The 22252-nt window shown below is 36.2% G+C and overlaps 1 protein-coding gene across 7 annotated transcripts in view; it reads left to right on the forward strand.

Annotated features, from left to right (window-relative positions):
* The window catches only part of Ssbp2 (single stranded DNA binding protein 2), a 393489-nt gene that overhangs the window by 191032 nt on the left and 180205 nt on the right, over positions 1–22252 (forward strand). For 6 of the 7 annotated variants that reach the window (XM_008853302.3, XM_008853304.2, XM_008853303.3 and 3 more), the window contains exon 4: positions 13879–13963. The exons of the other annotated variant lie outside the window; for it this stretch is intronic. In XM_008853302.3, the coding sequence (XP_008851524.1) occupies positions 13879–13963 (85 nt within the window). The remainder of the gene's footprint in view (positions 1–13878; positions 13964–22252) is intronic. 7 annotated transcript variants of the gene reach the window in all.

The raw sequence follows: 22252 nt of genomic DNA on the forward strand, positions 1-22252 counted from the left end.
TAATAATAGATGCGGACCTTTCCATTCACTTGTGAGAGAGTCCTTCCATCTCATCATGGGAGCAGGAGTGGGCTGAGTGAACGCCCCCCCCCAATGCTTTATTGCTGGTGGGAGGCCATTGGAGTCAAATTTTAGAAAGTTTAATACAAATAGAGCTCATTGTATAACAAAATTGGGATCCTTATAGCAGGGTCCTTTTCCCTAAAGCTGCCTAGCTACTGCAGAGGAGAGTCTGGGCAAGATCCATAAGAGAGTCAAGGAGAGAAGAGGCAGAGGCTGGTGGTTAATGATTAAGTGCTTGTCTAGCCAGCGTGTCTCTCTTGACTTGCATCAGCCAATGTAGATGCGATGGAAATCATTGGCACCAAAAGCAGCATTACACTTGGGGCACTTCCACTGGCAAGTGTCATAGCGCGTCTTCACACACTCGAAGCAGAATACATGAAAACGCTTGGTAAGCACTGCATCCTTTTTTCACATATTACAGCAGGGACAGGTCCGTCATGACTTGTAGTCCTTTATCTCTTCCATCAGAATCTCATCACACTTTGGCACATCGTCTGACTTCTTGGTGGTCTCCAGCTTCCTTCAAAGTCTAGAGATGTGCTCCTGGGCTCTGAACAAATCCTTTTCCTTGGTGACACTGTTCTTCACGATCTCATCCTGAAAATCATGGAGCTTTTTCTGTGCCATCTCCAGTTGCGCTTTGAGGTCGTCTGCAAGTTGGGCCGCCTCCATTGCCTTGTGCTTATTTATCTCCAGGGCTTGGGTCCTGAGGCCCAGCTCCTTCTCTCCTGTGCCAATGTTACTCTGAAGAAGGTGCTCCTTCTCTTCCAGTTTCCTCACTACTTGTAACTGGGCATCCACCTGAGTCTTCAGAGTCAAAACTTGGTCTGCTAACTCCTCCTTTTCCTCTTTAAGCAATTTATGGATCTGATTGGACTTGATCTGCTCTGACATGAGCTTGAAATTTGCATCATCCTTCTCCCACAACTGCTGCATTAAGTGGATATTCTGCTTTTGCATGTCTTCAAAGGCCTGGCCTGTGACATCCATCTCAAAGAGGAGAGCTTCTTCCTCCTGCTTGGCCATGGCCAGCTTCTTTGCAGGTACTCGATCTACTCCTCCACAGCCCGGATCTTCCTCAGGGCATCCTCATCAGCCATTTTCTTGTTCTCTTTCTTATCCTTATCCTCCAGATCCTTGAGTCTTTGTCTGAGATCTTCCAACTCTGCCTTAGACTTCTTCTCAGCTGCCATTAACTGCACTTTGTCTCCCTGTTCCTTTGGGGCAGAGCGGTACATGTTGAGCAGCAGCTTCATCTCCTTCTGGCTCTCTTGTGCTTTCTTGAGTTTAATCTTCAATCGCTTGATAGTTTTTGCTTTCTTCTTTCTTCTATTGTCATATTTCCCCTCTCTTTATCATTGGTAGTTAGAACAACCTCGATATTGCAGAGGATATCTCTCCCCCACAGGTTATGGGGAAGCCCTGCAGCTAGGAGCAGTTTAATAGCTCCTGTATTGCCGTCTGGGTCAGTCCAGACCACGGGACGTTGGACCTGTAAAGTATTTTGTAAGCCCCCACACCTTGTATAGGGGGTCCAGGCTCATGGTGCCAATGAGACAAGGCTTCTTCCTGTCTGATTACAGTAATATCAGCCCCTGTATCAATTAGGCCTTTAAACTTATGGCCATCTAGGGAGAGTTACATCCTAGGCTTATGCAAATCAATAGGCATCATCCACTGGATGTGGGGGGTGTGTTTCCATACTTCCTCTCTTTGAGAAGCACCCCGTTGCCCGTTTAAAGGCACCTTTTGTATGGGTTTACCATCTGCATCCACCTTAGACCTACATTCTCTTGCCCAATGAAAGCCTTTGTGGCATCTTGGGAATTTTGAAGAGGGAACCGGGCTCCTTTTGGCCTCTTTCATAATCTTATAAGGACAGGTACCTGACCAATGGCCCTGTCCCCCGCAGGCCCAACATTTGTCTTTTGCCAGCTCGGCCTGAGGCTGATGAGCAGCCAGTGCCTCAGCAAGGGCTGGTGCATGGGCCCGAGCAGTCCCCACATCTCGGCAGGCCAGAATCCAATCAGAGACATCCTTGTGTCTAACGGGTCCTATGGCAAGGCGACACTCTGTAGAGCAGCCTTCATATACAAGGTCCTTGAGCAAGGCATCGGCAGCTCCCTGATGACTGATCTTTCTTTTTATACTTTGTTGGCATCTCTCAACAAAATCAGAGAAAGACTTGCCTCGTTTTTGTATCAATTTGGTTAGTTTGGAATCACCGTGAGTCGGCATACTTCGAAAAGCACGCAGTGTGCAAAGCCATACTTGTTCAAAGTAGTGGGGAGGTCCCTGTGCTTGAGCTTGGGGGCTCTCAAAATTGCCGCGTCCTATTAGAGCATCAATTCCAATGTTTTGGACATTGGCGTTTCTATTGTGCTCTGCCTATTGTTCACATTCATCTTGGTAAGCAGCTTTCCATAAAAGGAAATCGCCTCCCTGTAAGCAGGCACGGGTGATATTCTGCCAATCATAGGGGGTATTGGCCGAATGACTAATTGTATCTAATAACTGACCAAACCAGGGGGAGCGAATGCCATCCTCAATTGCTGCCTTATGCAGCTTCCTTAAGGTATCATGAGAATATGGATTCCAGACATTAGGGTTCTGTTGTCCCTGACTGGAGGGGAACTTCCTTAAAGCTAGTGCAAGATGGTGGAAGCCATTGCCCCATAATGGCAGAGCAGAGGCTTCCCTAACTTCCTGTTTTCCATCAAAGCTAATACAAGATGGCAGAGGGTAGCCACCGCCCTGTAATGGTGGAGTAGAGGCTGCCCTAACTTCCTGTTTTCCATCAAGGGAGCTCTCAAACTCCAATTCCTTATTTTTTATAGCATCATTAACAGTCATAGTTTTATCAGAAAAAGAATCCATTAGTTTTGTTTTAACTGGAAATGCTTGGGACAGGCCGTCCCCAGCATCCTGTTGTTGTATTTGCTCATCTATCTCCTTAAATAGGGGATTGTCCTGTTTAGGAGCTTTGGGGGAAACCCCCTGAAGGGAGGCCAGAATGGCTGTCACAACGGGGTAGAATAGCCCAGACTGTGGGCGTTCCTCCCTGACTTCTCTACACTGGGCCAAGAATAAAATGGAAGCCCATTGTTCAGGATCCCAGCAATAAGTATCTGTAAACCAGGGGGCATGAGCTAGTACTTCATCTAAAACCTTAGTTACATCCTTTTCTGTTACCCTAACTTGCCTACTCCTGAGGAGAGAAACCAGTGCAGCAGCGCAGGTGCTGGCAGCAGCTGGATGACTATTCCCCATACCGGAGGTCACATCCTGCAAGATGTACCCAAAGGGACTCAGGAACCATTCAGGAAGATGCTCAGTGGAGACAGGAACAACACGCTACAGCTCCGTGGGGCAGGAAGCTTCGTGCCCCATGTTGGGGGCCAGTTGTGGTCGTCATGTGACTGCTCTCCTCCAGCTATGGTCACTCTCCTGCTCTCTTAGTTCCCCTGATCAGTCGTCCAGTCCGGACCCCAGGGCTGGCGAGGAGACTGTGTTCAGTGACGCAGATCTGGTTTATTGCAGGAAGGCACAAGCTTATATAGGGGTAGTGGTCCAATCACAGCACGGCAGGTAGTTTAAAGGTGGGGTATCCAAGGGTAGTGTACAGTACAGTAAGTAGTTTAAAGGTGTGGTATCCAAGGGTGGTTCACAGTACAGTAAGTAGTTTAAAGGTGTGGTACCCAAGGGTGGTGATTAGGGAGTGGTGAGCTCTAGGCATCAGTCTCATGATCTGCCAATGGGAGCAAAATGTCACAGGGCATTCCCTGTGGTGCCAGCAGTTGGGCCTTTGCCTCAGGCCTGCTGTATGGCTGTCAATAAGACTTTCACCCTAGGCTCAAGTCTGTCTCCCACACCCTTCCAGGAAGCCTCCCCCACCATCTACCCATGGCCATTTATTAGTTTCTTAACGTCACTGAATTTTCAAATTGAAACATGCAGAATGAAAAATTGGATCATGGGAGAAATCAAGAAGGAAATAAAAAATTTCCTAGAATTGAGTGAAAAGGAAAGCACAATATACCAAAACCTTTGGAACACAGTGAAGGCAGTCTTAAAAAGGAAAATTTATAGCATTAAATGCCTACAAGCAAAAAATTAGAAATATCTCATATAAATAAATGATGCACCTGAAAGCCTTGGAAAACTCAGAACAGACAACACCAAAATGAGTAGATGGAAGGAGATAAATAAAAACCAATGCTAAAATTAACAAAATAGACATGAAGAAATCTATACAAAGAATCAATGAAATGAAGAGTTAGTTCTTTGAAAAGATTAATAGGACTGACAAATTGTTAGTCAAATTAACCAAAAGAGAGAAGACTTAAAAAAACAAACTCAGATGAAAAAGAAAATATTACAACAGACCCAATGGAAATTCAGAAAATCATAAGAATCTACTTAAAAGATATGTATTTCACTAAACTAGAAGTTCAAAAGAAATAGATGACTTTTTAGATATGTACAGCCTACCAAAATTAAATAAAAATGGCATAAATAATCTAAACAAGCCCATAAAAAACAGTGAGATGAATCATTAAAAAAAATCTCCCAACTTTTTAGTTTTTAGAGCCTAGGACCAGATGGACACAGTGCATAATTCTACCAAACCTTCAAAGAAGAACCAATACCAGTGCTCCTCAAATTATCCCATAAAATAGAAAATGAAGGAACACTTCCAGATTTCTTCTATGAAGTCAGTATTATTCTAATACTGAAGCCAGGCAAAGACCCAACAAAAAAAGAAAATTACAAACCAATCTTTCTGATGAGCATAGATCCAAAAATTCTCAATAAAATACAAACAGAGTGCAAAAACACATAAAAAAGATTATCCACCATGATCAAGTTGACTTCATCCTAGTGATGCAGGGTGGTTCACGATATGTAAATCAATCAATGTAATTCACCCCATAAGCAGACTCAAGGACAAACTTACAGTTTTTTTACATTATCATCTCATTAGATGCAGAAAAGGTCTTTGACACAAGCCAACACTAATTCGTGATAAGTCATGAACTTTTTAGAGAACCTAGGCATACAAGGGACATATCCCAACATAATAAAGGCAGTATTCCACATGCCAACATCATAGCAAATGGAGAAAACCTGAAAGCATTATTCTTAGAGTCAGAAACAAGGCAAGGATGTCCACTCATTCCATTCCTGTTCAATATAGTACTTGAAGTCTTAAAAGCAGCAGTAAGACAAATGAAGGGAGTAAAGTGGATTCAAATAGGAAAGGAAGAAGTCAAGGTGTCTTTATTTGCAGACAATATGATTCTATACATAAGGGATCCTAAAGACTCTACCTGAAAACTCCTAGAGATGATAAATACAGTCAGCAAATTAGCAGGATATAAAATTAACACCCCCAAATCAGTAGATCAACAACAAACATAAGAAGCAAGAAATCTTGGAAACAATTCCATTGACAATACCCTCAAAATTCATAAAATATCTTGGAATAAATGTAACAAAGGAAGTAAACAACCTGTACAATAAATCTTTGAAATCTTAGATATGTAGGTTGTATGTTTTCTAATTTGTTGAATTGAAAAATAGTAAGCCTTTAAAAACTTCTTGTCAGGTTAGGAACAAAATCATCCTCTTCAGAGGGGGGAATGTTAGAGTAGCCAAAAGCCCCATAAAAATAAATAAGTCAATCAAAGAAGAAGAAAGAGTACATGAAGTTATCAGAAAAAAGTGATGGGGGGATATGGGAGGAGTTGGAGGGGAGGGAGTGGGCATGGATTTGATCAAAACACCTTATATGCATGTATAAAATTCTCAATAAATTATTTATTTCAAAAAAACTTGTCAGATATTTTAATTGAAAATTGATGCCACATAAACCATATTTTAAAATAACTTTAGTGTTTTAAATGTATAGTTTAAAATTAAAATGCATAGCATTCAAGACAAAGTTAACTAATAAGTAAGATTACCATAAGAATTTGGTTTCTCTCACCTGGCTTTGGAACTCAAATCTTACGATATGCTAGCACTGTAATAATTTTAGAATTTAATGAATGATATTAGATTTAGCTAAAACTAGCCAAATACTTGCAGGGAAACTGTGAAACTGTGGTATTTGAGTTCATCAGCTGGTTTATTGGGAATATATATATATATATATATATATAAAAAAGGATGGCTGACTAGTTCTTACTTTTCTTGTAAGTCTTCTTTGGATAGGCATTGAATCATTAATTACTTAATTAAATTCAATTAAACTTAACCATCGCTGTAAGACAGCCTCAGTGGTATCTAGAACAGAAGAAGGGATATGTTCACAGTGTGAAGGAAAGAAACTTGCTAGCAAGAGAGAAAACAAAACAAAGAGAGGTCATTATACCAAAGGGAAAAAGAAAAAATTGAGCTGAGAAAGAAATAATACATGGCATAGAGGAAAATATGATGGGGAGAAAACATAAAACATTCATGTACTATTCCATGAAATGTAAAGAATTTGAAAACAGGACAAATTTTCCACAATTAATTTGACACTCTCTTTCCTAAGTGTACTAACCTTATGAAACTTTCTTATGATTTTTTTCAGTACATTAAACTTCTTTTAAAAGTAATTTTGTGCATGTCATCATTTTGAATACATTATCAACCTTGTAAAATAGATACAGTTTTCTTGAAGAAATCAAGGAATAAACCTATTTGCTTAATGTCAGAGTTCAAACTAGAATTGAAGTTCCTTGATTTTTAAATTAATTTCTAATTAAAATTTGCAGATTGCATATATACTTTCATCATATTTAGATCTAAAGCCCCTCTTACTAAGTCCTCACTAAATTTCTGTGCCTTCTGTAATATAGCCCAGCATCCATCCATTGCCAATAGTTTCTCAGACAGGGTCAGGGTTTCTTATTCACTTTCCCATGTCTGTACTGGTACTTTTTTGTCTGGCTTGAACTTAGTAAGTCCCCATGCTGTCACCATTGCTGTGAGTTCATGTGAGTAATTGACCAGTTGTCTGGAAAACTCTTGTTTCCTTTTGGTCAATGTCTGTTTCTGGCTCTTACAATCTTTCTGCCCCCTCTTCTACATTGATCCCTAATTCTTGGGAAGAAGTTTGATATAGTGTCCCATTCAGAGATAAGCAGTCTGTAGACACAACTGCACACTGGCCAGTTGTAGTTCTCTTTGTTAATCACCATCTGTTAAATACGAAATCTTCCCATGCCAAGAATTGAGAAATGCATGAATCTATAGGAATAACAAGAAGTCATTAGACATCAGTTTAATACTATATCTGTTTAACAGAATATTTATATTAGGCTTTCTCCCATGGCCTGTGGACTGTCTAGCCTCAGGTTCTTAGGCCTGATACCAATGTCAAGTGTGGGCTCCATTCTATGAAGCAGACCTTAAATCCAATTAGAAAGTAGTTGGTTACTCCTGTAATATTCATGCCACTATTGCTCCAGTGGACATACCTTGCCAGGACAGTTCTTATAGCTTGCAGGATTCACAGCTTCGAAAGGTTCATGTTAAATTTTCTCTTCAGGTAGCTTGCAGAGCATCTTCCAACGTTATAAATGCTAGACAGTAGAGATGAGGTTTTGAAGTCAGCACCAGGTTTATTTCTTCTCGTTTGTCATATAGTTCTATGTATGTCGTGTCTTCAGCCTGGTCAACAGCTTTGAAAGAGGGAGTATATTTCTGGCATTGGATTTTACTTTGCAAGCCTCTTTTGTCTAGTATGGGCAATGTCTTCCTCTTATAAGGTAGCTCCTTTTAATCATTTTATAATGTATATGTATATATACATTAAGAAGCTTCTTTAGTGGTAGGTTCCATATTGCTTTTTCTAAAAGTCTTTAGTGTTGGTTATCCCTCTCCATGCTCACTTCTCTGCCCTAGTTTTTTGATGTGTAATCAGAGCTCATTCCAAAGCATTAATAATTCTTTTTTTAGGAAAAAAAACTTTATTCATTTTATTATTATTTTAATTGAATATGCATGTTTGGGATGGGTATGTATACATGAGTGTGGGTGCCTCAGAGACCTCAGATATCCCTCTGGAACTGGATTACAGGAGGTTATGAACTACTTACCTTACCCTACATGGTGTTGGGAACCAAATTTAGGTTCTCTGTAAGAGCATTATGAACTTTTAACCATTGAGCCATCTCTCCAGCCCAAGGGTTAATAATTCTTGGTCACAAAGCTGATTTGATGGCTTACTATTATTATTAAGACTTTCCTTGTAATATATCAAATGTATATAAAAATGGTATATAAAAATGGTCTTAGAGAAATCTCTTCTTCTGAGTTCTATCTACATTGAGGCATTCTTAGATCACTAGCTATGAGGAAGGTAAGGATGTGGTTGCGACACAATTCTCAGGAAATGAGTTAGAATATGAGGATCAAAGATGGTGTAGCCACTCATGCTGTCTTACCTGCCATACCAAAAAAAAAAAAAAAAAAAAAACAGCAATTTTGCTTATGTAGCTAGAGCTGTGTAAACCTGCCCAGAATAAGGAGGCTTGAAATGCTACCTCTTACTACTATACCAACAGAAGCAAATAGTGCAATAACTAAAAAGCCAAGCTATCTCTCTCACCAAGTAACTTTTGACCTTAGGAAAATTATTTACTTTTTCCAAGGTTCAGTTCCCTCATCTATAAAATGAGAATAATAATTAAGAAGATCAAATGATAAATATATGATGTTTATTTACTGTATAATGGTTGAATTCAACAAAACTCAATAGGTGAGAAATATTTTTTACACTTAAATTTTGAATTTATTGGGAGCATTGTAAGAATTTTGTAAAAGTTAACAAAATTTAGTACTTGAACTTTAAAAACTATTAAGTAATACCAAAAAATAGTAAAAGTACACATATAAGAAGGTATAAGGTGAAGAGTAGGTTTATTTTTATGTAAAACCATTCTTGGTCTTGTGAATGAATAGTTTTCAATAGAGAGTGTGTTAGTTTGCTTTCTGTTACTGTAACAAATTTCTGAAACAATCAGCTTACAAAGAGAACGATAATACTACTTTGGCTTACAATTTTTAGGCTTTAGCCTGTGACATACTGGCTCGGTTGTTTTGGACTAAAAGCAGATCATCACAGTGGGAGCATATACAGAGTAATCAGTTCACCTAAAGGTTTGGCCACAAAAGAAGGAGGAAAAAGAGCAGGGTCTGGAGTCCATATATCCCCTTCAAGGACAAGCTTCCAATTGTAGGAAGACCCCTAGCTGGCCCTGCACACACTCCCCCCATCCAATAGTACCAAGCTGGTTAAGCTTATCATGTGAGCCTTTGGGAGAAATCCCATATATGAACTGTCACAGGGAATATGAGCAACTGACAGTTATTTAAATATTTTTGGACTACTCAAAGAAAAATGACTTCCTTCACTATTAATATTTGAACTTTGAACATGGTTCTTTTCCTTGGAAAAGAAAATTTTTTCCATAGAGAGTTTTTGCTTATTTGTTTTGTCTTTTGTTTTAATGTCTGTTTTTGGACAGTTCAGCATACAGCGAGTAGAATTAAGGCTGTATAATTATGTTCATCTTCTGGGATATAATCGAGCTCATTTACTTACCTTTATAGTCTTCTGATAACCATTTTGCTTTCTGTGTTCCCTTGATATATTAAGCTAGCTAAGTCACTTTTGAGTCATGTCCTCAGAAATAGAAAGGAAAACTGTTTTTGTGAGAACCATAAACTTGGGAATTAACTATGGTTTCCTTGATTTATACAGGGAAGACTTTAATAATGTCATACAAAACCAAGTATTTTAATACTTTGTAAACTTTACTTCTCTGTGCTTAACTTTTTTCTTCATTTATAGAATTCAAACTTTTCACTTGTTCCTTAGGAATAATCACACTATTTAAATTTAAAGTATTAATTGTCACAATGACTCTACTGTTTTTCAAGGATAATACTTTACTTTCAATTAAATAGATCTGGGGAGTAGAGAAATTGAGAAGCTCCTATGTCACCAGCATCTCAGGCTATAGAGAGAGTGTGTAGATTCTTTTGTTATTTGAGCTCTTGAAAATCAAGGAATAGGTAGAGTGGATCATCAGAGTAGCTTACTAAAGTATATCCATAAATCCCTTCAGTGAAAGACAAACCAAGCATTCTATGAATCTTCCTACTCAAGATCCCAATTCTATCTCTGGGGGATCAATTCATTTTTTTCTTATGTTAATTATCACATTATCATAATATGATCCATATGCATATCTCCATATTATTTGTGAATTTTTAATGATTTATGAAATATAACCTGTATATTTAAGAAATTTAATAATTATGCAATTTTAGTTCATCATTAATATTCAAAAACATGTAGAATGGATACTATGTCTCTTCTCATTGGGCAATATGTGACATATATAATCCAGATACAGTCTGAAATATTAGTAGAAAAATATTTTTAAAATTATTTCTCAGTTCATGAAAGGCTCAGTGGAGATTTTCTGGTTTTAATATCCATATTTTTTAAATTATAAAATACAACTATAAAAGTTAAATGGTTTATTTCACACAGTCAAGTTACATTATTTACAGAAGGTTGGCTAATGTACTTTGGGCTTATTGCAGCTTTTTTGGTATGATTGTTTCATGTAGTCAATTTTTATCAAATATTAGAATGACAGTCACAATGTTGTCTGATTCATACTACTGGAGAAAACATGATTGAACCTTATAAAAAGGCTAAAATTTTGAAGTATCTTCCACACCTGTAATTTTTAGAGCTTAGAACCTGTAGTTATAAAATAGATGAAGCCTTTGTTAAAACATGGATATTCTAGCACTAAATTTGTCCCTACTTGGTTCATAATTTTTATTTTTGAAGTTTTATAATGTATATCTTAGATTATTGTAGACAATTTTGAAATGCATCTAATGAATAAAGTTTTTTAGAATGATATGTTCCTATAAAAGTTTATGATTTTCTTTACCATATTATCTCATATCTTTTGGTGGCCTCTTTAGCTGTATGATCTTTGACTTAATAAGAATAGAAAATGAATGCATGCTAAGAATTTTTACTAATGGGAATGGAGAGATGGCTCAGTGTTTAAGAGCACTGACTGCTCTCACAGAGGACCCAGGTTCAAATTTCAGCACCCACTTTGGCAGCTAGCAACCATCCATGACTCCAGTTCCAGGGGATCTGATACTCTCTCCTGAACTTCAAGGACATTGCTGATACAGGTACACTTACATACATACAGGCAATACACTCACATACATAAAATAAAAATAATAAATAAAAATTTTAAAAATAATTTTTGCTTATATGAAGTACTACAAGATGGCACCCAGAACAAAGCTTGCTAAATTGTTGTTGTTGTAGGGCAAGCAAATATTTTGAAAAAATGCATTTCTTACATTTATTAGAAGAGATCTTATTTTTCAGAAGCAACACAAACTTACTGTATGTTTTATTAAGTTGTTGATTATCTCAAAACTTGATCTTATAAACTTTTGAACTACCACTAAATTTGTTAGGGCACACAAAGATAGAAGTAAAATAGTGGTAATATTCTAAGATAAATAATTTTTATATAAATTAAAATTTCTAATGCTTAGTAACATCTAGAGTATATTCAGTATAAACAATAAATATTTTCTCTAGTTCATTGTGTAATCTAGTCTTTTAAATGTAATATGTCAAGTTTGGTGGAGTGGCACATGGCTGTAATCTCAGCACTTGGGAGGTGAAGGCAGGAGGATTAGGAGTTCAAGGTCATCCTTGGCTACATAAAAATTTTGAGGCCAGTCTAGGCTGTATGAGATCTTATCTCAAAAAATGGAAAAATAAAACAAAACATAAAGTTACAGAATAATTTTCAGGAGAGGTCTATGGTACTTGCTAGTAAAATGAAGTAAACTAGGGAACAACAACAACAACAAAAAACCAACACATTCAGTTGTTTGCCACAATGTATGTAGTATTCTATATAATTAAACACAATTTAAACATTAAACAGTTTTTGGCTTGAGGATTTTACATTTCTTTAAGACCATGAAAAACAGTAGTTGCAGTACCGTTCTTCACAACACACCTGATCCATCTCTAGCCATGAGCTTGAAGAGCTATGGATTTTATTCCTTTTACCTCGGCAAGGCTGTAGGAAAGCAAAATATAATTTTAACAGCTTTCACTCTTCTCAAAATATTGAAATTCACTTAGTTTTGTCTTTATTATTTTCTGTGTATTTCTTGCTTATTGTAGAATTTAGTGAGAAGGAAAGAAATAAATTTTCTTTCCACTTGATAAAAAAAGAAACAAAGCTGGATGTGGTAGCACATGCCTTTAGACCCAGTGCTCAGGAGGCAGAGGCTGGTGAATCTCTGTGAGATTGAAGCTAGCCTGGTCTACATAGCAAGTTTCAGGCCAGCTGGGGCTACAGGGAGACCCTGTCTCAAAATTACAAAAAAAGACAAAAAAGGGAAACTTAGAGTAAATCAGATACTAGTGGAACTATGACAGTGCTCAAAAATCATTCATCTTTTTCATCTACAAAGGTAATCTTATTGAATTATTTATGAACTTTGCTGCCAGGCCCAAGGAATGGTTTCTTCTTGAGGAGAGAGAACCAGACTGAGGCTTCAAAGGTCAAAGTTCATTGTGCCATCACAAACACACTCTGCTAACAACCTAATTACAGTTTGAATCTCACTTAATACTATCCTATATGGCAGATACTGTGTTTGTACTATATAATTTATTTTCAAAAATCAAACCTTATGGAGGAGGAAATTGTTCGTGATCAATTAAAATAACTTGCTCCAGGACTCTTGAACTTGGAGTCAGGGGGGCTGGCTCCTGGCATCCTACTCTCACAACTGTGCTCTTGACCGATTGATTTAGGGAACCTTCTACTTCTTAGCAGTCTGTAGTTGCCTTTTTCATAATCACTCCTTTTGACATTTGCTTACCTTAATTTAAAATCTCTTATATATATGGACACACACATTTTTAATAGAAAGGGGAACTAAAGTAATTACAATGGATTATTTTCAAAATTATTTACCTATTTTAGTAACTGCAGAAGAGATTTTAAGAAAATATACTGATTAAACCAATGTAATATACTGTGATGGTTATGGTATTGACTTGTGAACTAAACAATACAATTGTCTTGAAAAAATTAATGCATCTCTTTATTAATGATTAAGTTGGGATTTTAAAATTATTTTTATTTTATATGCGTGAGTGTATTGCCTGCCTGTATGTAAGTGCACTTTTGTCATGCAATGCCCACAGAGATGAGATGAGGGTGTCAGATTCCCTGGAACTGGAGTTAATGATTTTATCCACCATATGGGTGCTGGGATATGAAACATGGTCCTCTGCAAGAGCAGCTAGTGCTCTTAACCCTGAGCTATATCTCTCCAGCCTTTAAATTAGAATATTTTTATTTCTATTCTTCATGGGAAAGTTGAGGGAAGTATTATTTCAGCTAAGTGTAAGTCACATACACCATCAAGTAGAAGAATGAAGGTTTTTAGCAGCTTCTTTACAAGAGTTTAATCCTTGGTGCCAAACAAAAATATTTTGTTTTAAAATTAATTTATTCTTTTATAAAAATGTCTAGCATTTTGGAAAGATGGCTAAATGAAATGCAATTTTGGCGTTTAGAGCCCTGCCTACATTTAAACCTTCCAGAGAAATACCTGTCCTGACGAAGAAGGGTTTTGTATAAAGAGTATACATCTTATGTGTTTTGAATTGTGGTTTCTCATATTATCATATATATGATTTTCTTAATGTTACCATAATTACTTTTTCAGTGTATTTTGGGATCTCTACTGTGCAGCTCCAGAGAGACGGGAAACGTGTGAACACTCAAGTGAAGCAAAAGCCTTCCATGATTATGTAAGAAAACATGCACTTCTAAAACAGTTACATTGTCAATTTCAGTTTTAGTTATTGCTCTTGAAAAATATATTGGGCCATTTAACCTTTTGCTTTGATACTTAAGAAGTGGATATTCCTTTGACCTTGAAAAAAGACTCATAATTTAAAACGGTAATAAAAAGCGTATTTGAGGCTTGTTGAAACTTAGAATAGAGCAGACATAACTCAAACCTGCAAAAGGTATTATCATTAAGCACATGTGACTTGTAAATTTTCAAATTTATGCAATAATGTGACATAATTTTGTAATCACAGTCTGTTTGAATCAACTTTTTTTCAGATGAGGGAATTGCTGGAGATTGACCCAGGGCTGCTACATTCCTAGCCCCTGAAATTTCAGATTTATATAAGCAAAGTAGTAATTCTTCATTTTCCAAATAAATTTATCATGATTGCTATAAATGCTGAGCTCTTCTTTTGTATGTAAGACTAAAAAAATACCAAATAAAAAAATTCAGTCTATTTCAGTTCCTCTCTTTTTGCAACTTTTTGTTGTATAAGACTAAAAACCACATCCACTGAATGTAGTTCTTCAAGTAAATTTTATCTCTTTTAAAAAAATATCAGCAAGGAGATCTAAAGATTCCAGGCAAAATAAAATGTGATTTGTTTAAAAAATTATTAAAGTAAGGATATAAATTGTGCTTGCCTTAAGTATGTTTTAGAAGAAGTACAAATCTGATTTTAGAAAGCTGATTATATCAAGAAGTACAGTTTCTTCAGGGAAAGATTGCATGTCGGATGGTACTAAGAAGAGTCTGGGAAAACACTGGTTGTGAAGCTGACCAGAAAAGAAATATGGATTGAATTTGGGGTGAAGGAAAATATGTCTTCCTCTTCTGAAAGTAGAGTGGGGTTTGAAGCATGAGGAAATACCTGATGCCACATACCTAAAACTAACCAGAGGGATACATGTCTCTTTGGTAGTCGGGGGCATGATTCTATGCAAAAATCTCTGAAAACCAGAGCTGGGCCTCAAAAGAGAAAAATGTCTTTTCTTCTAAAGCAACTAATTCCATCTTAAAGTAAGAGATTGCTCAGAAGAATGTTAACTGTTAAAGTAGTACTAGGAAAGAGGATGCAGATTTGATAAGTGAAAATCTTCGGCCCTTGGCAAGGCCTGTGTACTATCTTATGATGTGTAACTCAATCTTCTGATGCTTACATAAATTTGATATATACTAAACAGTAGCTCTTGGGGACAAGGAAAGGGAAAGTACTGCTACCTACACAAAAGAAAAAGGGAGAAAACAGGCAGATCAAGCAGGACCCAGGACAAAATATTTATCTGAATAGATTTGTTTTGACTTTTTACTCTTGGGTAATGACAGAAGTTTTTTTTAAAAAAAAGTCCCAACCATGAAGAGCCCAAGGAATCTGGTTAGAGTTGGGTTCTCCATCTCACCTAGACCTTACAGCAAGAGAGACATATACTAGCAAAAAGTTGCTCATAAAATGCCTACTGATTTTTAAAACTGGATGGCACTAGAAAGGGCCAGTGATCTACTATTTTAAGATTTATTTCAATTTTTAATTAAGTCTATGATTGTGTGTGTGTGTGTATGTGTATGCATGCATGCATGTGAGTGCAAGTGCCTGTGCAGCCCAGAGGCATTAGTCCCCTTGGAGATGGAGTTACAATACAGGGAATTATGAGCTATCTGACATGGGTCCTGGGAACTAAACTTGGAATCTCTGCACGAGGAGTATGTACATGTAACTGCTGAGCCATCTCTCTGGCCCCTAGATCTCTACTATTAAAGAAGCTATAATATCTCACAATCTACAACTTAAACTAATTGGGTCAGGAGAGATTGCTCAGCAGTTTAGAGTGCTTGTTGCTCTTGCAGAGACCCTAGTTTGGTTCGCAACAACCACATAGGGTGGCTAACAACTGCCTCTAACTCCAGCTCCAGGGAATCCAGTGCAGCTGGCCATCATGGGCACTTGCACACATATGTCATATACTATATCACACACATACACATAAATAAAAAATAAAATAAATCTTTTAAAAAAGAAATTAATTATGTAAATACTTTACCAGAATCTTATTGTGTAGAAAAATTAACCATACTCTTCACCATGAGACCTTATGGGGAATATTGAATTCATTGGAGATGTTTTTTTAGAAATTACTAGTAGATAAAGCTGGTGCCTCACATTATTATAATTGCTTTCATCATCTTTGCACTCGTCCTGGACTTTCAGGGTGCTTATGCTTTTCATGTTTTTTAGAAATTTATTTTCTATAGTTAGATATAGTATCAATTGTGCCACTGGCCTGCCCCTTCATTTATTTTCTGCGGCCCACTTTTATGGAGATTTTCTTGAGGATTTCTTGAACTCTTAATAGTTGGCAATTTCTGAAATTGATCAACAAAGTTTATGTCTAATGTATGAAGAGAGGTTTAAAGGACTTGGGAAACAAAGTTGGGAAGATAGGGCAAGTGATAGGATTTTACTAACATTCTAAAATGTGATGTTTTTGAAGTAGAGTATATTATGCAGTCGTTTCTATAGTGATACTATATTCACCTGCTGATTTTTCTGGATGTTCTCAAGGAAGTATTCTGAGGAATATTTTTTCAATAGATCCATTCTATTAAATAAATCCAATTGCACTTGTAAATTGTGATATGCTTAAAATTAGTCTTATTTTATCATTAGTGTGTACCTATTTATATGATTGAGACAAAATGATTAATAGAAGCATAAAAGGTAAATAACCTTTTTTATTATTTATTTAATAACCATATAATTAGAAGAATCATTTCATTACAACAGCATTGACATATTCAATAACAATTTCCAGAGCTAAGATGCATCTCTTTCAAAATTGACTGCAAATTTTTAGGTTTACAGTTGAATTAATACAGTTATACAATATTGTACTCAGTATAAACCCTATAAGACATAAAATTAAATGAGGTTTTAAACTTAAAAAAAGATCTCCATTTCATTATTAAAATAGAGTTTCACACAGAAATATTCATTTTAATACAATTGACACTAAGATGCACATGTGTTTCTAATCTCTATATATCTGACTATTGCTAGTCATAGTAAATAAACTTTTTTAAAAATGAAATGTTAAAGTGACAATCTTTTGATATTTCAATCAGGCATACTTTTATAATTGTTTATATAGTTTATGTAATTTACAAATATATAGTAAATATTGATAGTGTATTCAGGAGAGTTCTTTAAAACATTATTTTTCAGCTTTTGGTAAATTCTGATTTCTCTCCTTATTGGATGACAAAAATATTAGCAAACTGAAGTATGAATTTGAAGGTATCAGTGTATTTTTCTGGCAACCATAATATACGCATAAGATTTTTAGCATTTCTCATGAAAGATATCTTTGTTTTTTGAATGGGTACTCACTGAAAGAAGTCTATAAACTGAACAAACATAATTTTGAACCACTCTATATTTTATTTTTTAAGTGTATTTTCATTTTAGTGTGAAAGTTTTGCCTGCCTGCATGTAAGTGCACCATGTGCATGCATTGCCTAGGGAGACCAAAAGAGGGCATCAGATCCCCTGGAACTGGAGTTACAGGTGGTTGTCAGCCACCATGGGGTGCTGTGAACTAAACCCAGGTCCTCTGCAAGAGCAGCCAGTGTTCTTAACCATTGAACCATATCTTAAGCCCCCTATATTTTATTTTAACCATTTTATTGTGTCATTATCGACATACAAAAAGCTATAGATATGTAACACATAGAACTTGATGTTTTGGAGATAAGTATGCCCATTTAAACCATCACAATCAATGACACAAAGTTACTTATTACCTCCAAAAATTTTAGTCCCTCCCCTTTCTTTCTACTGCAGTAAATAATATTTAATACAAGATATACCCAGCAGATTTTATGTATATAATACAGTATTGTTAATTATGCCTTATGTTGTACAGTAGTCCTCCAGACCTTCTATATGTTACATAGCTGAAACTTTCTACCCTTTGACCAACATGTTATTTCTCCTCCCTTCAATCCTTGGTAACCGCCATTCTGCATCCTGACAGGAATTTCTTGTATTCCTCAAATAACTGATATGTGTATTTGTTTTTCATAAGTGGCTTATTTCATTTAAATGCCTTCCACAGGAATTTCATCCTTTTTAAGGCAAGCTGTTTAGATTGTGTATAGGCATTACATTTTCTTCACCTATTCATCCATTAGTAGGCACTTAGGTTGATTCTGCATCTTGACCATTACGAATAGTGCCACAGTGAACCTGAAGGTGCAGATATTCTTGGAGACTCGTTTTCTTGGACATATACCTAGAAATAGATATGGCAGGATTTAATGGTGTATTTTACAAAAATTATTTCTTTGTGTATTTGAGATGTATATATTTGTATGTGTTCTCTGTGAGTACAGCATATGTATATGTGAATGTGTTAGCCATAAGTCAATGTCAAGTGTCTTCTTCAGACACTCTCCACCTTATTTTTATAGAAAGGGTCCCTCATTGAACCTGAAACTCAGTGACTCAGCTAGGCTGACTGGGAAGTGAGCTCCAAGGGTCTGTCTGTCTTCATCCCCCATGATAGGATTACAGATGTACAGCATGTTTGGCTTTTTACATTAGTTCTGGGAATCTGAACTCAGGTCTCATGCTTTCATGGCAAGCAATTACTGACTGAGCCATCTTCCTCCCCCTCAATTTAAGTTTTTAAAGGGACCTCTGTATTGTTTTCAGTAGTGATTGTACTAATTTACATTCCCATCTATGGAATACATGATATATGGAGTTCTTTTATCTCCAAATTTTTACCAAAGCTTGTCCTTCTTCATTTTTTCCTTAATTTTCTTTATTTATTTTTATGTATATGTGTTCACTCCTGCATCTATCTGTGAAGCATATGCCAAGTTACTGTGGAGGTCAGAAAAACTGCATCAGATCCCCTAGAACTGGAGATAAAGGCAGTTGTGAGCTACATGATGTGGATTGGGACCTGAATCCAGGTCATCTGAAAGAACAGCAAGTGTTCTTAACCACTGAGCATCTCTCTAGGCCCACTGTAGTTTTAAATAACTGTTTTTTAAATTAGTGTTTTAGAGATGGTTTTAGCTTTCACTTTTTAAAAAATTATATAATTTTTTTGATCATATAATTTATTTTGATCATATTCAATTCCCTCTCCAACCCATCCCCACCTTATTACCCCTACCCCCCAACTTCATGTCCACTAATATTATTTTTCTTTTTCTTTTTTTCTTTGTTTTGTATTTTTGAGACAGGGTCTCCCTATAGCCCCAGCTGGCCTAGAACTCACTGTGTAGACTAGGCTGGCCTTGAACTCACAGATATCCACCTACTTCTGCCAACTGAGCGCTCCAGCCTAAAGGCTTCTCCAGTCTAATCTTTGTTTACCAAGTTCTCCTGGGTATGTATCTACCCTTAGAGTCTGGTCAACCTACCTGGCAGCACACCATTAGGGAAGACTGACTCCCTCTCCCATCATCTATCACTTTCCCAGTTGCTAATAGATCCTCAACTAGGGCTGGAGCTTCCTGTCCACCTCCATCATCCATCCTGGGACCCTGTCTGCTTGGGTTTGCACAGGTCTCATGCATGCTGTCATAAGTGCTGTGGGTTCATATGTGTAACTATCTGGTGTAATCCAGGCAACACAATTCCTTGTATTCATCTTCCATCTCTGGCTCTTACAACCTTTCCAACCCCTATTCTACAATGCTTCCTGAGCCTTTGGAAGAGAGAGTGTAATATAGGTGTCTCATTTATGGCTTGCAGTTATTCAGGTCACAGGCCATAGGGTACAACCTACTACTGTCATTTTGCTAAACACACATAATATTAAACTAACTCGTAATGACTTATTGTTATGCCCATAATTATTGTATGTCCCAATTCTCATTAGAGAAGATTATGATGGCAGCAGATGGTAGTTAACACAGAGATCCACAAATGGTAAATGAGTAGAGAGTAAGAACTTTTTTTTTTTCTTTTGTCTGTTAGAATATAGATTTTTCTCACTTCATCATTTGTCAAACAATTTGGGATGCAGTATTAATCAATTGTTTCCATCAAAAATCATCCCCACACACTTACTATGAGAAAGTGAAAGCTTAATCTTGGATTTGTATTTAAAACATAGAAATTTAAATATTTAGCATCTATATATAGTGCCAACATGTTTATAATATTTCATAATGCCACAAATATACTTTGTATAGCTTTCTATGTTTATGTTTTACTTTAAAATAAAAAACATTGAAACTAGTTAGAGTAATTAACTTTAGAAAAATAACATGCATGGCCATTTTAATGTATTTCCAGGCAGTGCTGTGGTTCATCTTTGGGAAGTGGTGGCAGAAAATATAGGATGCTCCCCATGTAAATCTGAATGTGCTTCCTCTTCCTCTTTGCTATGTCACAGCTTATGAAATATGCATTCCTGTTGATTTCATAGAGAATGGAGAATAAGATCAGAAATATTGGTGGAAAATTTAATAATTAGAAATTTATCTTATCAAATTAGATATTTCACTATAGAACACATAAATTGCCACATGACTGAAGAAAAACTAGTTTAGCCCTGTTATTTTTATACTGAGTTACCAAGCTCATCTGATTTATAAAATTACTATTATGGAATGTTATTAAAAACAAAACCCTGCTATTAATATACACCAGTGATGGAACACTTGCCTGGCACACACAAAACTCTGGGTTTGATCCTCTGTACCACAAAAGAAAAAAAAATACACATACAAAAATTGGCCATATCAGATATTTGATTCAAAATAATAGTAACTTATAAAGTATATTGAATTTGATTTTCTCTATATTTGCACATCTTTATTAGCATATTCTAATATATGCTAATAAAGGCATATATTAGAATCATAATTAGGCCAATATTAACACCAAATAAAAGCATATGCTTTTATTTGGTGTTAATATTGGCCTGATTTTTCTGTTATACTTAGTATAGAATTGTTTTTTTTTTTCAATTTAATTCTAAATTATGAAAGCTATCAATATATATTGCTAAAATTTTCACAAAAAGGAAATACTGTGATTTTAATTTTAGTACTTTTGTGGGAATAGAAAATTGCTTATTGACCCTAAATCAAATGTAGAGCAAAAATACAATCCTGCTTCACTGTGATGACAACAAAATCAAATTATTATAGTGAATTCTTTGAAACCAGAGAATTAAATTCTTATGGATTAACAATTAATAGATGTTTTGTAAATATTAATAGAATATAGTAGTCCATTATTTAGGAAACTGTAAATGGTTAAAATCTGTTAAGAAATGTTTTAAATATTTTCAAATATTCAAGTAAAGTGATAAGCTTGATTGTTAAGAATTAGTGTCTAATTTTTGTGTTCATGACTAAGAGACTGTAGTATCAAAAATGAATGTTATCTATTCATAGGTAGGATATATTTTTAAATGATATATTTTTATATTCTGTAAACAAAATAATAATAGGTATGGTAGTTTCAATGAAAGTGCCCTCCCCCCATAGACTCCCAAGTATTTGAGCATTTTTGTCCCCAGTTGGTGGCACTGTTTGGTATCATTAGGAGGTGGCAGAAGAATGCCAGAAGAAGCATATCACTAGGGTCAGGCTTTGAGAATTCTTAAGCCTTGCTCAATTTCCAGTCCCTTTTTGCTTCCTGTGCCTGGTTTAGGATATGAGTGATCCACTTCCTGTTCTAGCCACCTCTTGCCACCAGGCCTCTCCACCATGATGGACTCTTGATTCTTCTGGGACTGTAAGCTAAATAAACTTTTCCTTCTAAAGTTGCTCTGCTCAGTGTTTCTATCATAACAACAGAAAAGTAACTAGTACAGAAGTTAGCACCAGAGAGTGGGCTGTTGGCTGTGAAGAACCTGACTATGTGGGGTTTTGGAGGAATGTGGAATATGCAGAGCCTCGAAGAAAGTAGTGCCAAGAACAATGTAGTTCCAGAAGGAACAGCAACTGGGATATTTTGGCAAAAAGTCTGGCCACAGCCTAAGAGCTTGCTGAGGCTAAGTTGAAAAGTAATGGACTAATTTCTATGGGGGAGGAGTATTGATCCAGCCTAAGATAGAACTGGTGGTGTGACTATTAATGGTGAATATTATGCAGATCTACAGCAAAGGAGCAAATGGAACAGAAAGAAATGCAGTAGGTAGTTTGGAGAGAAAGAGAGCACTGTAAAGTTGAATAATGTTGGAACCAAGGCACCTGCTGAAGGTGAGTCTCT

Source organism: Nannospalax galili, unplaced genomic scaffold (genome assembly GCF_000622305.1).
Source record: "Nannospalax galili isolate Female #2095 unplaced genomic scaffold, S.galili_v1.0 scaffold45, whole genome shotgun sequence".
Classification (NCBI taxonomy): Eukaryota; Metazoa; Chordata; class Mammalia; order Rodentia; family Spalacidae; genus Nannospalax; species Nannospalax galili.